This window comes from Nylanderia fulva, unplaced genomic scaffold, assembly GCF_048542155.1.
Source record: "Nylanderia fulva isolate GAGA-0341 unplaced genomic scaffold, ASM4854215v1 Scaffold6, whole genome shotgun sequence".
NCBI lineage: Eukaryota > Metazoa > Arthropoda > Insecta > Hymenoptera > Formicidae > Nylanderia > Nylanderia fulva.
In genome coordinates, this window is record NW_028190698.1 from 4,730,575 (window position 1) to 4,748,663 (window position 18,089).

The 18,089-nt window shown below is 39.0% G+C and overlaps 1 protein-coding gene across 4 annotated transcripts in view; it reads right to left on the bottom strand.

Moving 5' to 3' along the window:
* Positions 1–403: 403 nt before the first annotated feature.
* Positions 404–18,089, bottom strand: part of LOC114941718 (SAM and SH3 domain-containing protein 1) — a 310,795-nt gene continuing 293,109 nt past the window's right edge. For 2 of the 4 annotated variants that reach the window (XM_085487906.1, XM_029316813.2), the window contains 9 exons: positions 15,042–15,108; positions 13,372–13,534; positions 12,844–13,072; positions 11,920–12,177; positions 9,527–9,625; positions 7,551–7,889; positions 7,028–7,240; positions 5,360–5,510; positions 404–4,897 (listed from right to left, as the gene is read on the bottom strand). In XM_085487906.1, coding sequence (XP_085344032.1) covers positions 4,149–4,897; positions 5,360–5,510; positions 7,028–7,240; positions 7,551–7,889; positions 9,527–9,625; positions 11,920–12,177; positions 12,844–13,072; positions 13,372–13,534; positions 15,042–15,108 — 2,268 coding nt within the window. In that variant the 3' untranslated portion in view covers positions 404–4,148. The remainder of the gene's footprint in view (positions 4,898–5,359; positions 5,511–7,027; positions 7,241–7,550; positions 7,890–9,526; positions 9,626–11,919; positions 12,178–12,843; positions 13,073–13,371; positions 13,535–15,041; positions 15,109–18,089) is intronic. The other 2 variants (XM_085487907.1, XM_085487908.1) reach the window with 2 other exon arrangements.

Below are 18,089 nucleotides of genomic sequence, written 5' to 3' on the forward strand. Positions count from 1 at the left end.
AAATTAACTGCGTTTCACTTGTGTCATCTTGCCACGACTGAGCACACTGTACTGCACTAAAATATTATTATTAAAGTGGTAAAAAGTGATAAAAACTTTGCTTATTTATGAATCAAAAATTTCAAATATTTATTAAGTCGTATATTTTTCGAGGAAATTATTTCATTCACAAATTACGCTTTAAGCGTTTTCGTTTGCTTTTAAAATTTTAGCAATCGCCTAATCGCTTCTAAGTCTAGCCAGGATTTTAAGATTATGCTATATACGCTATTATCTTAATGAAGCACTTACCGTTTACTAGGCTCAACTGCTCCTTTGTCTCGTGGAGGAATAATCAGGCGGATTATGGAATCGGAAGTTTGCCAGGGTATGCGATTCTCGCAAAAGTGAAATACACGCAAGCTTTGTATCTTCCATCGTTTATTTCTATTCACAGTCAATAAATTAACACTTATCGTTGGAAACCATACGAGAACCGAGAGACGATAAGAATTATGTGTGTGTGTGTGTGTCTGTGTGATTTTCGTGTGACCATCTACAAATCCCGCAATTAACCAATAAATACAAAATCAGCTTATAAAAAAGGTCCGACGATGCGCGCTAAATTCGCGGCCGCGATCGTTGTTCTCCCTCTAGATCTGTGTTTTTTTTTTATATCGTTTTATTACTTTATATGTACATTATATTCGTTAATAACCACGCGAGAAGAATGGACTAGACCGCTACGTAAACGCTTAACTTCTTTCGCCAGCAAATCCCCGAAAGCGTCCGCGCGTCTTACGGCGCTTCTCGATTGACGAATAAATTTACCTAGCGATTTATCGCGCCTCGTCATTTTTTTTTTTTTTTTACGAGAGACGTGCAAGACGTAGGCCTTCTTTTCATTCATCGACGACTCTCTCACTTCCTCCTCTCTTAAAATTTGCCCTTAAATTATCTATTTTCGATTACTGCGCCTTTTTTGGGGTCTACGATTAGAATAAGTTTACTTTACATCAAACGCTGCATAATTTCCCGAGCTAATAAAATCACTATCGTGTCTCTATTCGTACTCTCATAAACTCGTTACTAATTTAACATCCCCCCTTTTTCTTTCACTTTTTTCTCTCACGCATACGCTTAATTTTCAATCACTTCTCTCGTTTTCTGCCTTAATTTTACATCTCTCTCTTCTTTTGTCTTGTAATAATCGCTTCGCTCGTTTTCTACACTTTAGTATTTTCGATGGAACGGATAAACTAGCAGACGTCATCGAAATATCATTTATTGGATAAGTCTTCTCGGTATTATTCGAATCGTCGAATCGTCTCACACAAATTCATTAAAAAAAAAAAGGTCCCGTGATCGAATATGTCGCATTTATTAATTAATCTCGACGTCGATGGAAGCAATTTGCGATTTACATATTCGATCGAACCATTAGCCGACTTCTGAACTGATCTTTATTCTGTCTCCTTCAATTTGCTTTTTGCGACAACGTTGTAAAAAAGAAGCACGCTCTCTTTCTCTACATTACACGTTAGATGATGACGATGTGAAAAATGTACATGTATCGTGTGAAACACCTGTAGCTTTCAATAAATTCCTCTAACGTTATTGCAATAACGTATATCGAATATGATAAGCGCTAAGTTTCTCAATAACTTTGATCTCAAACTTGCCCGATCATCTGTGAATTAACATGAAAATATTCTCTCTCTCGACTCTTGATCTCATTGAAATTGTCTCTATCTGAGAATCGTATTAAGATAGTCTAGTCGAATACACACATCAAGCCCAAGTTTTTAATTTTATTTGTATTTAAGTAAACGGATTAATACGAGTCTTTAGTGCTTATCGTAAACGTAAAAAACACGGTATTGCAAGAACTCTTTAATATCACCAACCTTCCGTCAACGTGCTATTCGCCAATATCTCTTCGATCGTTCATTCATTCGGGATGGGTGCGTGCCCTGAATATTTCTTCTTCTACTTTAATTAATAATAATGCGCGTCGAATCGTCTCTCTCTCTTTCTCTCACACACACACGCACTCTCGTGCACACAGCTAAAATTATTACTTACAAATTATTATTATCCGTCGGGGCTCCTCGGCTCCGCCCATGTCTGTTCCCGCAGCTCTTTTTCTGATTGCGCTCCCGCGTCTCGTAAATTCATCTATGATTTTACACTATACAAGAGATGTACAATAAAATCCAACGGTACGAGATATATTGTATTATATCGCGCATATGTATAGAGCCTAGTCTACAATTTTGGCAAACGGGCAAGATCAATACAAAACATCGTTAAGTTCTACGCGTGTATATATACATATATATATACATATATATAAATACATACACTTATATATATATATATATGTATTTATGTATATATACATATATCTATGTACATACAAAATCTCTGTAACTTTCAATATTTTCCTCTCTCCTGTGGTATGGTCAATATACACATGTACAGATTTACCATCGTGTCGAAGAAACTGACGATGAGTCCTATCGACGATGGGGGGATTGTCGATCGTATATAGTAAGCGATGCGGCATTAATAATCGGCGCCGTTTCCTTTTTGAAAAGTTCGTATTTCAACGCTATTCCGTACAAAATTATGCAAAAGATAAAAAAATGAACGATAGATATTCCCTCGCGAGAATCGACGTTATAGTTCGAGTGTATGCAATGAGCTTTATTGAAGTCGCGTAAATAAGCTAAGTAAGAGTGAAAAACGCTCGTAAGGCATCCTGTGCATCCGATAATCCGTCTACATCGCTGAATAAGAAAGATGGATCCTCGCGAGTTTCGCTATATATATAATATTTAAGCGGAAAAATGTCTCGAGATGATTCATAACTATATCTCTCGTACGGTTTACGCACGTCTTTTATATATAGGAATGAGATCGATTTAAAATTGTGTAAAAGAGTTTAAAATATATATTGTATGAGATGTAAGAGACCGTTATCTCTTGCTGAAGAGAGATAAAAACTCGATAACGCTGGCAGTTTTTGACGGACTATATCGCACGTCAGACAAACTATATAATATAGTGTTTGCAGTGATTAATCGCGAGGTCGTTACTCAGATAAAATCGATAGATAATACGCGAAAACGCGAAATCAAAATTAATAGACGCGCATTCGTTTATATATATATACATACGGATCTCTTTATTCGTTCTTTTTTTCTTCTTCTCGTCATCATTTATTTATTTATTTTATTGTACGCATTGGATCGCGACGGCGATTCACGTCGTTCCTTTATTCTTTACCTATTCGATCGTATATTGCTACCGTATCACATAGTATTCGCTTATTAATTATTACTATTATTAATTACACAATTAGGCGCGATGTGTGGCTTGACTTGATTTCAATAAATCAAGAGCGGATCGGCTAGATGTTGTGATCGGAATGATGACCGGCAGTGGTCGCTTTGTTGTTTTTTTTTTTCGCGAGCAACACTTATGATAAATTTAAAAGGTTCTGGCCTTCAGAATTTTTCACTCTCGTTTTGCGCAATTTTTCCTGTCTCTTTATTACTCTTTTCCCTTTTCTCGCCCCAAATATATTCGAGATAATCACAAAATATTCTCCCGACATTAATATCGGCACGTGTCAAGAGATATTAGAATTTCTGTTCGCGCGTATTCGTGATAAAAATTCAATTAAATCAAACAAAGTGAGATCCTTTTTTTTATATATATTATTTTTTTTCTCAATAAGAATAACAGAAAATAAGATATTGCTTTGCGTATTCAAATCGAGGTGCATTTGTACGCACATAATTTACAATGAGCGAACATAACTGTCATTATCAATCTCGTTAGAATTGCTTTAATTCTACTAGTTATACAGAATGGAAGAAACCTCTTGTTATTGTGACGTACGTTCCATTAGGATCGGATTCGGAAGTTGTACCTCTTTTATCGAATACAAAATACATGTCCGAAATATTCGTTGATCCCGACATTGCTCAACTTTCTCGCGAACGAATCGTAGCCTCGGAGACGATCGCGATTCTGAATTAAAGATGCTCCGTCGGTTCTCCATTAAGGTCATCCAGCAACTCTCTCACTTTCATATTCCTTACCTTCGAGTTCAAGATCGCGCCGCGACTCGTCGACCTAACGATTCGTTGCTGCTGCTCTCATTGATAGCTTCCGTCGTTGTTCTGAGTTTTGCTGCTACCCTGAGAAGTCGGCGACGCCCTGGTGAAGCTACCGAAGCTCTTGGTCGGCGAATCCGAAAGGGCGCTGGCAGATGCGAGAACCTTGTCCCTAGGCGGAGGTGCCGAGCTGATGCTGGACGAGCTGACGCCGGAGTCGCTGGATTTCTCGCTGAGACAACCGCGTTGACCGAGACCGGTGACATTGCTGGTGCTCTCGAGGCCAAGGTCACCGGTACCGCCGACCATGTACTTGACCATGCCGCCCAGTTTCGGGCCACCCTCGCAGGCGTCCTCGATGACCACCGTCTCGCCGAAGTTACCTCTTTTCGCGATGTATCGCACGTTGCCGCCCCGTAATAACGGCGACTTCTCGAATTGGTTCTCCTTCCTTTCCACCGGGCCGGAGATCGGTATGTTGGGATGAAAGTCGTCCTTCGAATCGGCCAGACCGCCCTCCGTAGCGGTCGCACCACCGGCGCTCTTCGCGGCCGCCGTTGACGCGCTGTCCAAATTGTTCTCCCTCGACAGCTTCGTTGACGTCGTGGTTGATTCCGGGCTGATGGTCCGCCGACTGGTCGTATTCTTATGCGCGTCGTAGCAGCCGGAGTCCCGCGGGAACTGCCGTCGGTTGAAGGGAGAACAGTGGCCGGACGTCTGGCCGGAGGTTAAGACCAGACGGCTGACCTCGTCGCCCTCCGAACTCGAAGCCAGGTCACCTTCGCTGCCCGCTGTAGAAGCAGATGAAAAATAAAACGCGTGAGATTTCACAGTTAATTTAATTTATCTTCGTAAGTCTAGTGATAAATATTAATAATTTGGAAAAAAAATATTTGTCCAGGAATGTTACTTCTTTTTAGAAACCTTTATTTTTTGATGAAAGACAAAAAGAAAGTTTAATTAGAATTTTTAAATTTCCCATTCTCATATCTCAGCACTGTTTTAGAACAAGCAGTAGAGTTATAGCTTATCATATTATATTAGATTCTTTTTAGATTAAGATATTTTTTGTATTAAATAATATAAAAAGAATACTCGTCCTGCTTTTAAGAAATTCTAACAAATTTTTAAGATGTATGACTCGTATTAATTGTAACGCGATATATGTAGCAAGACGAATAGCGACGATGATGAAAAGGTCTTTAGGGAACCGTGAATAATACATATGTAGCCGGTCTGTTCGGTATACTCACACTGAAGATCGTGTAGAAGCTGCACGGCGGTGAGTATCTTGGCACGATCCTCGGGTTGATGTATACGCAAATAGTCCAGATCCGCCGCCTCCAACTCCCTGAAGAGCTCCAGATCCTCGTATCCGTTCAATATAAAAACTGGAATATGTTCCTGCGCGAGCGTAACATTCATCTTTGAGATACTAGTTTCACCGTAACAGAGCTTTGAACAGTGCAATAAAATGCGCTAGTAGTTTATACGTTTAAAAAAAAAGCTTACTATCAATTTTTATTTAAGGCAATTTTTTTCTCATACTTGGATTGAAAGATGTTAAATTGAGCATTACATTTTGACGATTAAAATGATTAAAACTAATAATTTTTTTTAATATTGTATATTACAATAGATCTTTTTTCGATTTGCTTAATACTTTGTGCACCAGAAAAAAATACATGTCGCGATATAATAAAATCGAAATAATGTCGGACCGTTTTGAAATCAAAGAAAATTTCAGTAAGCTCGATTTAGCACGGAAAAATATTATAATTATGACAGCGTTCGCTTGAAAGAATCCAAAGTATCGCGACTTCTAAGATATTCGATGATTGGACATTTCAGAGGGATCGTATAGTCAAACGAAATTTAACGACGATCTTGAGCAGCCAGCCGGGAAGTGGATACTTTGGATCTCCGTCCGCTGATATAATTCGCACAGAGAGCTACTCGAGCTTCAATTAAGTGTATACCGAGACGTTGAAAAGGTGCACACGGATGAATCTACGGCGTTCATTAAACGATCGATCATAGTGGCTTAATTAAGTGGCACGGCTCCCCGAATCGGAACCGACGTTTCCGGTACAGCAATTCCTCGCCCTATCATTTCGTTCTATCCCTTTCTGCTGCTTCCGTCCCTTCGACTTCGGTGATTCAGGGTCGAACCTAATTTGTTGTCGAATTGCGAGACTATATCTAATATCCGAGTATTTTTAGCCGTAAATTCTTTGATAAATTTGAAGTCGACTTTTCTTTTTTTACGAAGATTTTGTATATACAAACGCTAATAAAAATATTTCTTAAATACACTACGGAATGCCGATACAATTGCCTTAAATAAAGTTTCTGTAAACATCAAAATAAAGGGCGTGCTAAGTTAAAATTAATTGCAAAATAAAATTTTATTACACTCTTTTGGGATTCTCTCTCTCTCTCTCTCTCTCTGTTATTAATACCATAAATATCTTTTTTAATATTTGCGATCGAAAAGGCAAGGTTTCAGAATATTTCATATAAATTTCGAGCGTGGGAGTAAGAAGAAAGTCGGAAGGACCAAGAGGTGATAAAGGAAAGAATAGAACGTGTATCGGGTGAGAATAAAAATGAGCAAGGCGGAGACAAGCGACGAGAAACGGAGAGAGACGCGAATAGGAAGAGGGAAAATCGAACAAAAAGAACTCGTCATGGTCTGCGGAACCTGCGAGTTGTATAAGGTATAAGCTAGAAAGCTGTTGCGATGGGAGGCTGCGAGAAAGCGAGAGAAAGAGCGAGAGAGAGAGAGAGAGAGAGCGATAGGGACACCGAATAAAGAAAACGTATAAAAGCAGGTTCTCTACTTTGCATTCGACGTCATGCAAATGCGAATCAGTTTGTTCGAGCCGTGGCGAGATATTTCTCTACTCCTCTCTCTTTACCTGAAGATTCATTCTCTGCAAGAGCTCTTGAACGGAACCCGGCTTTTGCCTATATCTCTGACCCCACTTGCCCCGCTCTGGCTCTCCTCGTCTAGGCACCCTGTCGTTCAGTATCTCGACGTTTATGAACTTGAAGTGGCCTATCCTGTTGTGTACGACGCCTTTCCACAGTCCGCTCTTATTCATTTGTACCACATCGATTACGTCTCCCTTCTGAAACAATGTTAGCCACGGACATTCGCAAGAGAAGACACTTTTCGTCGTCGTGCTAATTAAACTGAACTCGAAATATATCACAGTTGCGCGTAAAAAGATCTCTTTAAATTAAAAATCCCAATAAAATAACTTTAGAAACGAGTAAACCAAGTTGTGAGAGAGCAGTAGTGAGTAATGACATTGCCAATAACACACAAATCGCTCGAATAATTTACACGCTATAAATTCCCCCGTCGTTGACACGCGCGTCGCGTCGAAATCTGTCGTCCATAAATCAATTATTATCCAGCATCGAGAAGGGACGAACCTTGAACTTGAGCGCGTCCTTGTCGTACGGACTGGGGGTGTAATCCACGAGCGCCCTCGCTCTACAGAGGACAGGCCCGATGGACGTCGGGCTGATCGCGTCCCTGTCCTCGCAGGATATCGAGCTGTGATTGCTTCCAGCTCGCACCAGCGCCTGGGTGCTCGAGCCACTTCCGCTCGGCAGACTCTCGACGCTGCTCGCGCTGCACGGAAAAGCCTCCGAGGACGCGCGATCCTGGCGCAGCCTCGAGATCTTTCGCTGCACGTCGTGCCTCAAATTTCTCGCCCGGCCCGCGATTCCCGTCCTGGCGTCGCCCTCCAGCAGCGCGCTCGCCTCCGACTGGAAATTTTAATTGAGTTTTCGAGAACATCCGGGATGTGCCCGGAATACTGCGCTTCCATCGAATGCGATCGACGGACGCGAGAGAGAGGCGCGCTCTCAAGACGCGTTAATTAAATCGAGGAGCTATGCGAAATAAGGATCTCCACTGGCCGAGCCGTTTTCAATAATGCATTTATAACGTCCTGGAATGTCCTGGCGCGATGGAAAATCGTTTGTGAAAAGTGTCGGCCGCGTCGAGAAACGCGAGCTTTATTTTTCGACCAGCTTCTTGGATTAATATTTGGTATTAAATAACAGTGAATTATTATTAAATTATAAAAGATAATTATTATTCATTTGTAGAAACTCTTATACTTTTCTTCAAACTTATTCTCACGTAACTCCTCGAGGAGGAAGAATAAACACTTGATAAAGAATTATACGCAGACTTAAGGAATCATACTCGAGTGGTCTTATTTTTTTTTATTAATTGTTATATTTAATCGCATGCATCGATTGCAACCGATCGTGAGACTTTCGACGGAAGCAAATTATTTTTCGTCTTCGAATCTACACGCTACCGTCGACTTGTCGGTGGAATATATCAACATCTCGTGACTGTATAATTCGTGAATAGGTCTGGAGGTGCTGTGCTTGCGTGTGTTTTACGATGTTAAGATAGATGCTACTTGAAAAGCGTGCTGCATCAACGAAAAAGGGTGAAAAAAGATAAATGATGCGAGCGTTGAAATTTTCAGGACGAATTAATGTGTATTCGAAATAAGTATCACAACAGGCTTTGATAATTCTATTTGCGTGAATTGTCATGCAATTTCGGTTTATCGGATTCAGCCTCTAATACCATTCATATTTCTCACTTGCTTACATAATAGCAGTGAAACAACGTTATATCGACGTTATGCATTTCAATGGGAGATTGCATGTTTCACGTCGTTGTCACAGTGTGTTTATTACATGACGGGCATACTCATTAAGGTATATATGACCAAAGCCTGTACTTGTGACAGACAATTAACGACATAACTGCAGGCTTAATGTAAACGCGGATTAGTTTCCGAATGAGATCAGTATGTGTGAACTCATGTATTATCCGCATTAAGCGATACGAGTATTCGCGGTTCAATTGAACATTGTGATGGGAATTTCGGCTAAACATTTCGGTTCAATACAATCATTTCATACGTAATCAATTTTTTCCTCTAATTCTTTCCATTTTCACAATTATTATAAATTTATTATATAAATGTTTCGTTTAAAATACTACAATATTTTGAATCACAACTTTATTTTTGTTCGAAATTCGCGTGCGTATTAAAGCGGAAAATATTTTGAAATACTGTAATATTTAGTGCATATTTTCGATTTGGGAAAATTCTCATTTTTATATACGACATAAAAACCTAGAACAGAGGATGAGCAACAATTTCATGATTCTACTAATCGCTTAAATGATCGTCGCGCACAAGGTGAAATTTTTCTTAGTTATCGTACTGTTTGGATGTCGGCTATTTGTGTAATAATGATTAACGATGTCATGCGTTCGAGCATACGTGCAGAAATAGCGAAGAAGGGAATAGTGCAGAGAAATAAAATCTACTGGTTTTCTCAAAGGAATATCCTCATATGTTACATACTGTGTGTACAGCAGCCGAGTGTTGACTCTCGAGTTCCTCTTGATCTTCATAGTCGCTGCTCTGACTGGGTGACAGTCCCTCCTCGCCGCTACTCCGGCTCTAAAACGTTGATATTCGCGGGAGACAGTTCTAGCGCATGAGAGGAGTAAGCGGACACTATGATGGATCTAATAGCGCGCGGATGCTGTTAGTTAAGGGGGAGGGCGACGATTACGAGCATCGCTAGGTGATATCGAGTACGAGAACTGTCACCAGCGTGTGGTGTCAGCAGGTGTGTTTGGGAGACATAGAGATCCAATGTCAAAAATCATTATCGTACGTGCAAGCACGATGCCACCTCAAAAGTATTTTTACAAAATACGAAATGTACACGAAGAGAATTTTCTCTTACAATTTATCCTGAAAATCATGGTAATCGTGGGATAATATGGCGTTGGAAGAATTTTTTAAGAGTTTCTCTGATTAATATTTACCACAATAAAATATATTAATATGTACATAGTGAATTTTTCTATGTACATAGTAAGATTAATCGAGTATATTTTATATCTTATTGTGGTACATATTAATATTTTTATTGTGGTAAATATTAATCAGAAAAACTCTTATAAAATTCTTCCAATACCATATTGTCCCAGGATTACCATGATTTTTAGGGTAAATTCTAAGAAAAAATTTTCTCAGTATATATAAAATTCAATCTAAATACATACATTATAATTGTTACTCTAAAATATATAAAATTTGCTGATTCCAGAATTTTTTTCAACGTTATTAAATATTTCAACATGTATCATAGCTCACGTATCAGAAATCTATAATTTATATTTCTCAACCTAATACGTTTAATTGTAAAATAATTAAGGAAATTAGGATTACAATTTTTCCATTTATTTGTTAATATTAAATAAATTATTTGCGCAATGTTTGAGAATTGCATATATATCTCTTTCGAGGCAACTGTCGCGTAGCAAACTAAATAATAGCAGCAAATATGTATGAGTTATGGGGATTAAGTATATAAAATGTTGCACACACCATGTTAACCACGTTACATTCGATGTATTGATAGAGGGGAGTTGCGTGTTATACATAAGAAGTAAATAACGTATGCAGGCTACGCCGATCTAGATGGGTTAGTGATATACTTAATATTGGCGTGTCAGTGTGTGAGTATTATTTATACATATAGAGGCTGTCAGTGCTGTGTAGGCGCCAGAGCAGGAAATAAGACACCTCATTCTGGGGTGCTCTGATCAGATTATGAGGTTTTTCAGTTTTTGCTTTAACGTCAAGCACGATTATCATAATGTTACTCGTTCAACTATCGCGCGCGCGTGCGCGCGATTAAACTATAATAAAGATATAAATCGACTGCATAGACGTATAATGACGTACGCGAACGAGATCTATACTTTGTCGATTTTTTAAATATAAATTTTTTCGTAGAAATATGACGCACTCTGAATTCTCCACTATTTTTCTATTTAATAATATTACTAAATTGTAAATAGCTGGCTAGAAAATATAAAAATATATATTCTTTTCTGTCATGCATTCAAGAATACTTTTATTGAAAAAAATCTTTATTTAAAATTTTCGATAATTATTAAATATTTTGATAATTGATCAGTATTATACATTTTATTTTAAATTTCTTATTTTTTTAGAAAAGAGACGCAATATTTTCTCTTTATGATTTCTTATATATCGATCGACAAAGAAAAACGGGAAAAAATTATGGAAAGCATACGATTTCTCGATAATTCAAACAGAACGCGCTAGCAAACGACGCGACGTTTTATCGAACAAATGTACCCGATCGTTATCAAGTTTGCAAAGTTGACGAGAAAGAATAACATTTGTTCGGTAGACGAAGGAGAGACCCGACTAACGTAAATTCGACGAATTAATTTCAACGCAATCGCCGGCACTAGCCATCACACGTGCGATTCCACGCAAACAATCCGTAAATCACAGGATCTAATTGTCGACGAATGGATTGAATGGTTCTCGGTGCCTCATATTGAACCAACATATCGGAAACCGCACAACCACCTCTCTTTCTCCCTAAATAATAGATGCAGGTTGTCGAATCATCCGCGTACGAACGACTATATGACATCGCGATTTCCCTCCGTATAATATAACGAAAAGAATTTGTATACATATTCCTGAGTATATTCGCGTGCATCTCATCCACCGAAAATCTTCCGCTTTCCTGATTTAAAACCCGGATATCTGCAATGAACCGACGTCATGTGCGTGGGAAAGTGCACAAATGGGTTAGTAGTTGTATAGAAATTGGCAATGTGTCTGTGCAATGGGGTAAAGGGGATGAAACGGTGGGATCCATACGTTATCCAAGTATAACAAGTTCGGCTGATACGAACATATCTGGGAATCGGGCGACGTTGCGCGTTGCTTTGCGGTGACGTTGCGTCGGCGGTGTTGGTTATGGTCGTGCTAGTAGCGGCGGGGTGACGCTGATTGGATCGGGGTGAGACCGAGTGGTGATGTTCGTGATGATGACGATGGTTGTGATGGTGCTCGTGGTGATGCTCCGGCCGATCGGGATGGCGACCGCCCACCGGAGGCTGGTCGCTCCTACTCGTGTCCACCGACACAGTCGACAGTCTCGAGCTCACACTCTGCAGCCCCAAAATTAAATAAATCACGCCGTGACGTGAGCGACTACCCCCTTCCCTCTTTTCTTTTTCCCTAAATAAAGACCCATGGGACGCGAGCGGGTCGCGAAATCCCGCGCTTCTCGCGAGGGAGATGGTATTTGGACGGAAACCAAGGAACAACGACGCCCTTTTTGCGTGGGACTTATCGGAACGCAGTGACTAATGTAATTCCGACTATGTGGGACGACAGCTACGATCTAACGAGATTTATCTAGACGGGATTCTCGGTCCTTCGATATTACGCCTCGGCGCAATAATATTATCCGCGACTTAACGAGATTCATGACTTGGGGTACGATAATTCAGTAATCTCGAGCGGCGGAATCGCATGGAGAGCGAGGTAGCGTGTGCTATTTCTTCAGTTTGTAAAGTCGATTAGCCACGTTACTCTCGAAATACGACAAAATATATAGATTAGCTTTGCTTTCTTTTGTATTATCATGTTTGCAACAGGCTGATTATTCCACCAGGTTTAGCTAACGTTTATAATATCGAAGCGCACACAGGACGATGTAACTTGACTATAGCAGCAAAGAGACGACAATATAATGTTTGTAGTGCAAAGTTTACAGACTGGTGTACACGTGGTGGTTGCCCGGATCATCGTACGACGACGGTGGGACTTACCTGCACGTCGCTACTCGCGTAATCTCCGCTCTCACGCGAAGCCCTCGAATGTGTTAAGGGTATAATCGTCGGCGGATTATTGTGACCCTGAGGAACGATGAGACCTCGCATCGTCGACGTCGCGCCTTTTCTCGAACGATCGCGTGGCAGGCTGATATCGCCGGCTGTCCGAAGAGAGATCACGCCTTCTCCTCGATTTTCCGGCCTCAAGTTCAGGGTGAAGCACACTCTGACACACATATTCGATCGCGTCGTTTCATTATATTATGAGAAAACAATGTTTCTTAAAATTAATTAATGAAAGGCTCGTATAAATTAACAAAATTAAAAAAGGTAAATATTGTAGGCCAACTAAACAAGCAAAATTAAATAAAATTTAAAGATTTATTAATAATTAAATAATTAAATTCTCATTCCGTTAGAGAAACAATATACAGCGTAAACGTTTCTTAATAATTGACAATTATTTGGATAAGTCACGAAATGCTTATAGCAGAATTTGTGCATTAAATTAAAGGGAAATGTTACCTTCCATTTTGGATAGTCGCGGTAGGTACCGGACCGCCGCTGGCTCCCATAAGGAAGTCTTCGGGGTCCGATTCGTAGGGCGGTTCGTCGTACCAGTGTTGACCTGGTCCTAAACCACCCGCGCCTCCACATCGCGCGTCTTCGTCGTACATGTACGTATCGTCTGCGAATCAACGCGCGTTTCGTTCCATTTTTTACATTTGCAAACATGGGAATTAACAATTTTATATTTGATTATTATATATGTATAATTATATAAATATTATATATAATTAAAATAAATAATTATTCCTTCTTTATTCGTTCAATTAAAAATTAAAAAAAAAATCTTTAATGGAGAAAAAATGGATAAATGATATATTTTATCATATAACATGTACTGAAATTTACGAAGGTACCTATGTTCTATATGTACAAAAACGAATATCAAATATTCCATTAGCATGAGAATGCTGCATTTAAATTATATTTAATAATAAATTTAATAACGAACTGAGAATTTAGATTCTCTTTTGGTATAGAAATCTGGGTAACACATAAGCGTGCATACGATTGTGTGAAGAAAGGGAGAAGTAGCAAAGAGATGGTTTGGGAAATGAAGGTAGCGGGTGCTAACAATAACAAGATTAGTTCGCGTATACGAAGGGCTTCACGACGCAGCCGTGCCACAGCAGCCTTTGTGAATAGGAAATAAAACCAGCGCAGTGGTGATAAATCGACAATAAAGCGTAAAGCATGTTCCACTTATGCTGGAATGTGTGAAATAATATTAGTCACGCACTGTGATTATTACAACACTTTAATCTTAAATTTTAATTATTCTTATAAAATTATATTCTTCTACAAATATAATTTTCTAAGTATCTTGTTTTGATTTGATCAAATTGTAAAGATATTATTAATTTTAAAAGTATATATTTTTTCTGCAATAGTTTTAATTTTAATTAATTCATAATAAATCTTATTTCTAAAAATTATATTAAACTATTTGACGGGTTTTTATTCCGAATGAAATTTCATTGTTGAAAATACATTTTTTTCATGATAATAAAAATAAATGCTTATTTAATTATAATAAAACTTTTATGTTTATATATTCATCGCCAATATATCTTTCGTTGTTCAAAATATTAATTATCTTCATCTTAATCTTTATAATTACATTTCGCATCTAATCTCTCTTTCAAGATCTTTTTACATTACATTTTACTTTAATATTAATTTTTATATCTTGTTCAAATTTTTTTAATACTTCCAACGTTAATTGGATAAGCGAAAGCTTCTTTCCTCTTTTCCGTTGCCTTTTTTGTAAGGCGTAGGTGTCATTCCGCCGCGTTTCCACTTTATCGTGAAAAGCTGCTGAGGCTACGGGGAGCGAGATTTCCTGAAAAAGACTACGAGGGGAGCCATCAGGAAACGAATGCTCAAAATGAGTCTCGCGAGAGTGAGCGACTACATACGAGGTGTCAGGCATTTGGGAGTCGATTCTCATACCGACTGTGGCACGTGCGCGTTTTGTTCAACGTGCACGGGCACTAACCCCCGTTCTACGCCGAACACGTATGCGCACCCACACGTACGCAGAGCGAGGAGGGTTGCGAGAGGGCGGGTTATAGGTCGTGGAGAGACGAGGCGACAACTAGCTGGAGGTTAGTCCTTGATGTACTTACCCCCAGGGAGCTGACCCCGTCCGTCTCGTCCTAGCTGCATTAAACCTTGCCGGATATCCCTCAGTATCTGAAACAGCAACAATGATGACGGGCGTGGGTAAATGTTTATCCGCACCATTGTGATTAAAACCTTCTATTAGACGCATTCGGGCGGATATTTGCATGCCGCGGAATTGCTTTTCATCGATTTCGCCCCGATTCTCTCTCGAATATCGAAGATAAATGTTTCAAGAAATCGGGACCTAAGTACCGCAAGATTTCAGGTTTCGTTTCTTATACTCTTAAATTGATTCTCAAAAATTAAGCGAATTGATTCGATAGCAGTTCGTGTTCCTTTATTTATTATTTAATGAGAAATCAAGAAAAATATCCCACGTTTTTCGAGTTAAAAAAGATGACTCTAGGAACATTATATTAAATAAAAATATACAAAGATGATATCTAATAATTATTGTTTAGAGCCAAACGTATAAAAAAATCAGGACTCGAGTATCGCAAAATTTCAAACTTTGTTTCTTATACTCTTAAATTGATTCTCAAAAACTAAGCAAATTGATTCGATAGCATTTTGTGTTCCTTTAATTATTTAATAAGAAATCAAGAAAAATATCCCACGTTTTTCCAGTTAAAAAAGATGACTCGAATAACTCTTTACAATATTCTGGAACATTATATTAAATAAAAATATACAAAGATGATATCTAATAATTATCGCTATACATGTAAAGAAAACTTGTTATCTGAGCATCGTTCTCATGCAAATACTTATCACTTAACTTTTATGTGTCTTCTTGTTATGTGAATTAAGTCTTATGAACTTTAAGTGCAATAATTAAGCTTTCAAAGGTTCTTCCCTCTCGTCACTTGCAGCTTTATACATCGCGCAAATAACTAGACTTAACTTATACATTGTTATAATTTTTTATTATATAAATTTAATACTATTTAATTAAAAAATATTATTTAAAGATGTCAGAGTTTCATTAAAAACTGAATATACATACGTTTGCGTATAATTAGGTTTCTATACGTAAGTAGTTAATTGAAGTATAATGGCGCGCCTAAGGACTAAATTTCATGCCGAGAAGAGATGCCTCGCCACCGGTAGCATAATCGCGTGTAATTTAAATTGGTATTACCGGGAACTTACATGCGCGGGGTTCTTTTACGGCCGGATAATCGCCGTTATCCGGCCACTGGACCACCATCGATGTTTTTGAGATCTCGCGAACCGTACGATAAAGCAAAGAAAAGATGGGAGAAAGAATGAGAAGAGAAAAACCGTATATACGCGCGGTTTCTTTTTTCTCCTGGCGGAAAGACCGCAAGTCCCGATAATCGGTTGAAACAAAACAAAAAACGATTATCGGTCAGGACGTTGCAAAAATAACGTCCTGATGAGGGACAGCCCAGTCAAAGGTTGTTTCCTGGAAGAGAAAAAAGATCGGAGCAAGCAGTTGGGACGGAAGAAGAAGAGGAAGAGGAAAAAGAGGTTGTCGAGGTGACCGCCTGCGGCTGTGTAGATCCCTACCGAATCGAAGTAAGAGTTGAAGCGAGGGAGGTGAAGGAGAAAGACAGAAAGAGGGGAGAATAGGATGATGATGATGAAGAAGAAGAAGAAGAAGAAGCAGCAGCCAGGAAGAAAAAGAAAGAAGAGAAGCTTCTCTCTGGGGAGCAATAAACCCGCGCAGGCGAAGGTGACACTAAAACTTTTACACGGATACCGACCTTTATTTCCATATTGCCTCGTAGCCTCAAAGGAACATGGCCGCTTTATTTCTTCCTATGTCTCTCTTCGCCATCTCCGCCCTTTTCTCATTCTCTTCCCCAACTCTCCCTCTTTCATGCCATCTACGCTACGTGAAAATTTCGCGGGCCGTAATGCCGTCAGTTTTCGGATATTTCAACGGCCCATTTTAGGTTCCTTTAAAACTCCGCGAAATTTCGCGGAGCTTACCGCCCGCGTAATTAAAACTCTCGACTCGTGCTCGGTTACTATCTACCTAACGGGAGTTCGTTCCCTTCGTCGTTCTCTATTTCGCTTTTACGCGCGCGCTCTTTCCCTAATGGGCAGTTTTTGGTAAACGAAGGGACGGGATAAGGGAAAGAGAGGTGCGAGAGAGAAATTCCCGAGGATACGCGACATATGTAACGAGAGCTAAGCTGCCGCCGCGCTGCAACCGTGGTTTAAATCTTGGTGTTGTTACGTGCGAAGCGTGTGTAATACAGCACGCGTGTTCTCGCACGCGAAGCAGCCCGTTACACGTACGTTGCCCGCTTATGCATGAACGATGCACTTGATTGCATCGAAACGGTTTCGTCTTACGATCTCGAAACAGCTACTTTTACCCCATTACCGGATATCTGTGGAATTTTCGCAATGCGTGCTGTGTTATTTTCTACGTAAGAATTTTTTTGCTTCATTTTACAAGGTTTATTTTACATTGGGAAAGAGTCGATTGCACGATAATCTCTTTAGGAGATTGCTTGATATACTCGTATCTTGATATAAAATTGGGACTTTATTTAAAAATAAAAGTAAAATTTGTTTTAAAATGCAAGCGTAAAATCTCAATATTTTTTGTAATTTGTAAAATTTAATTCTAATACAAAAATTTTGAACGTCTAACAACAGTATATTTGCATTTGTATCATTATAATAATTGCGATAAAAATTTTTGTTTACGTAATTGTCGAAATATTTAATTCTTTTATCAGAAAATTGCGAAATTGCGACGATGGAACTTTGTCAACAAATAATAGCATTTCGCGGATAACAGCAATAGAGAAGGGAAAGTTGCGATAACTTTTATACGGCACGTTCGGCTAACTTTTTAACGGAGTTAATTTTTTAATAAAGCCGCGCGCGCGACATTATATCCCGATGAGTTTCTTTTCAAATAGTTGATTTATATCTTCTATTACATACATATATCCATGTATGTAGGTTTACTTATTAAAATTTATTTAAGATCGAACAAGAAAATATATTTCGAGCGATTATACAAAATCGGATACTTTACATGCTTCTACTTTCGCGAAAATCGG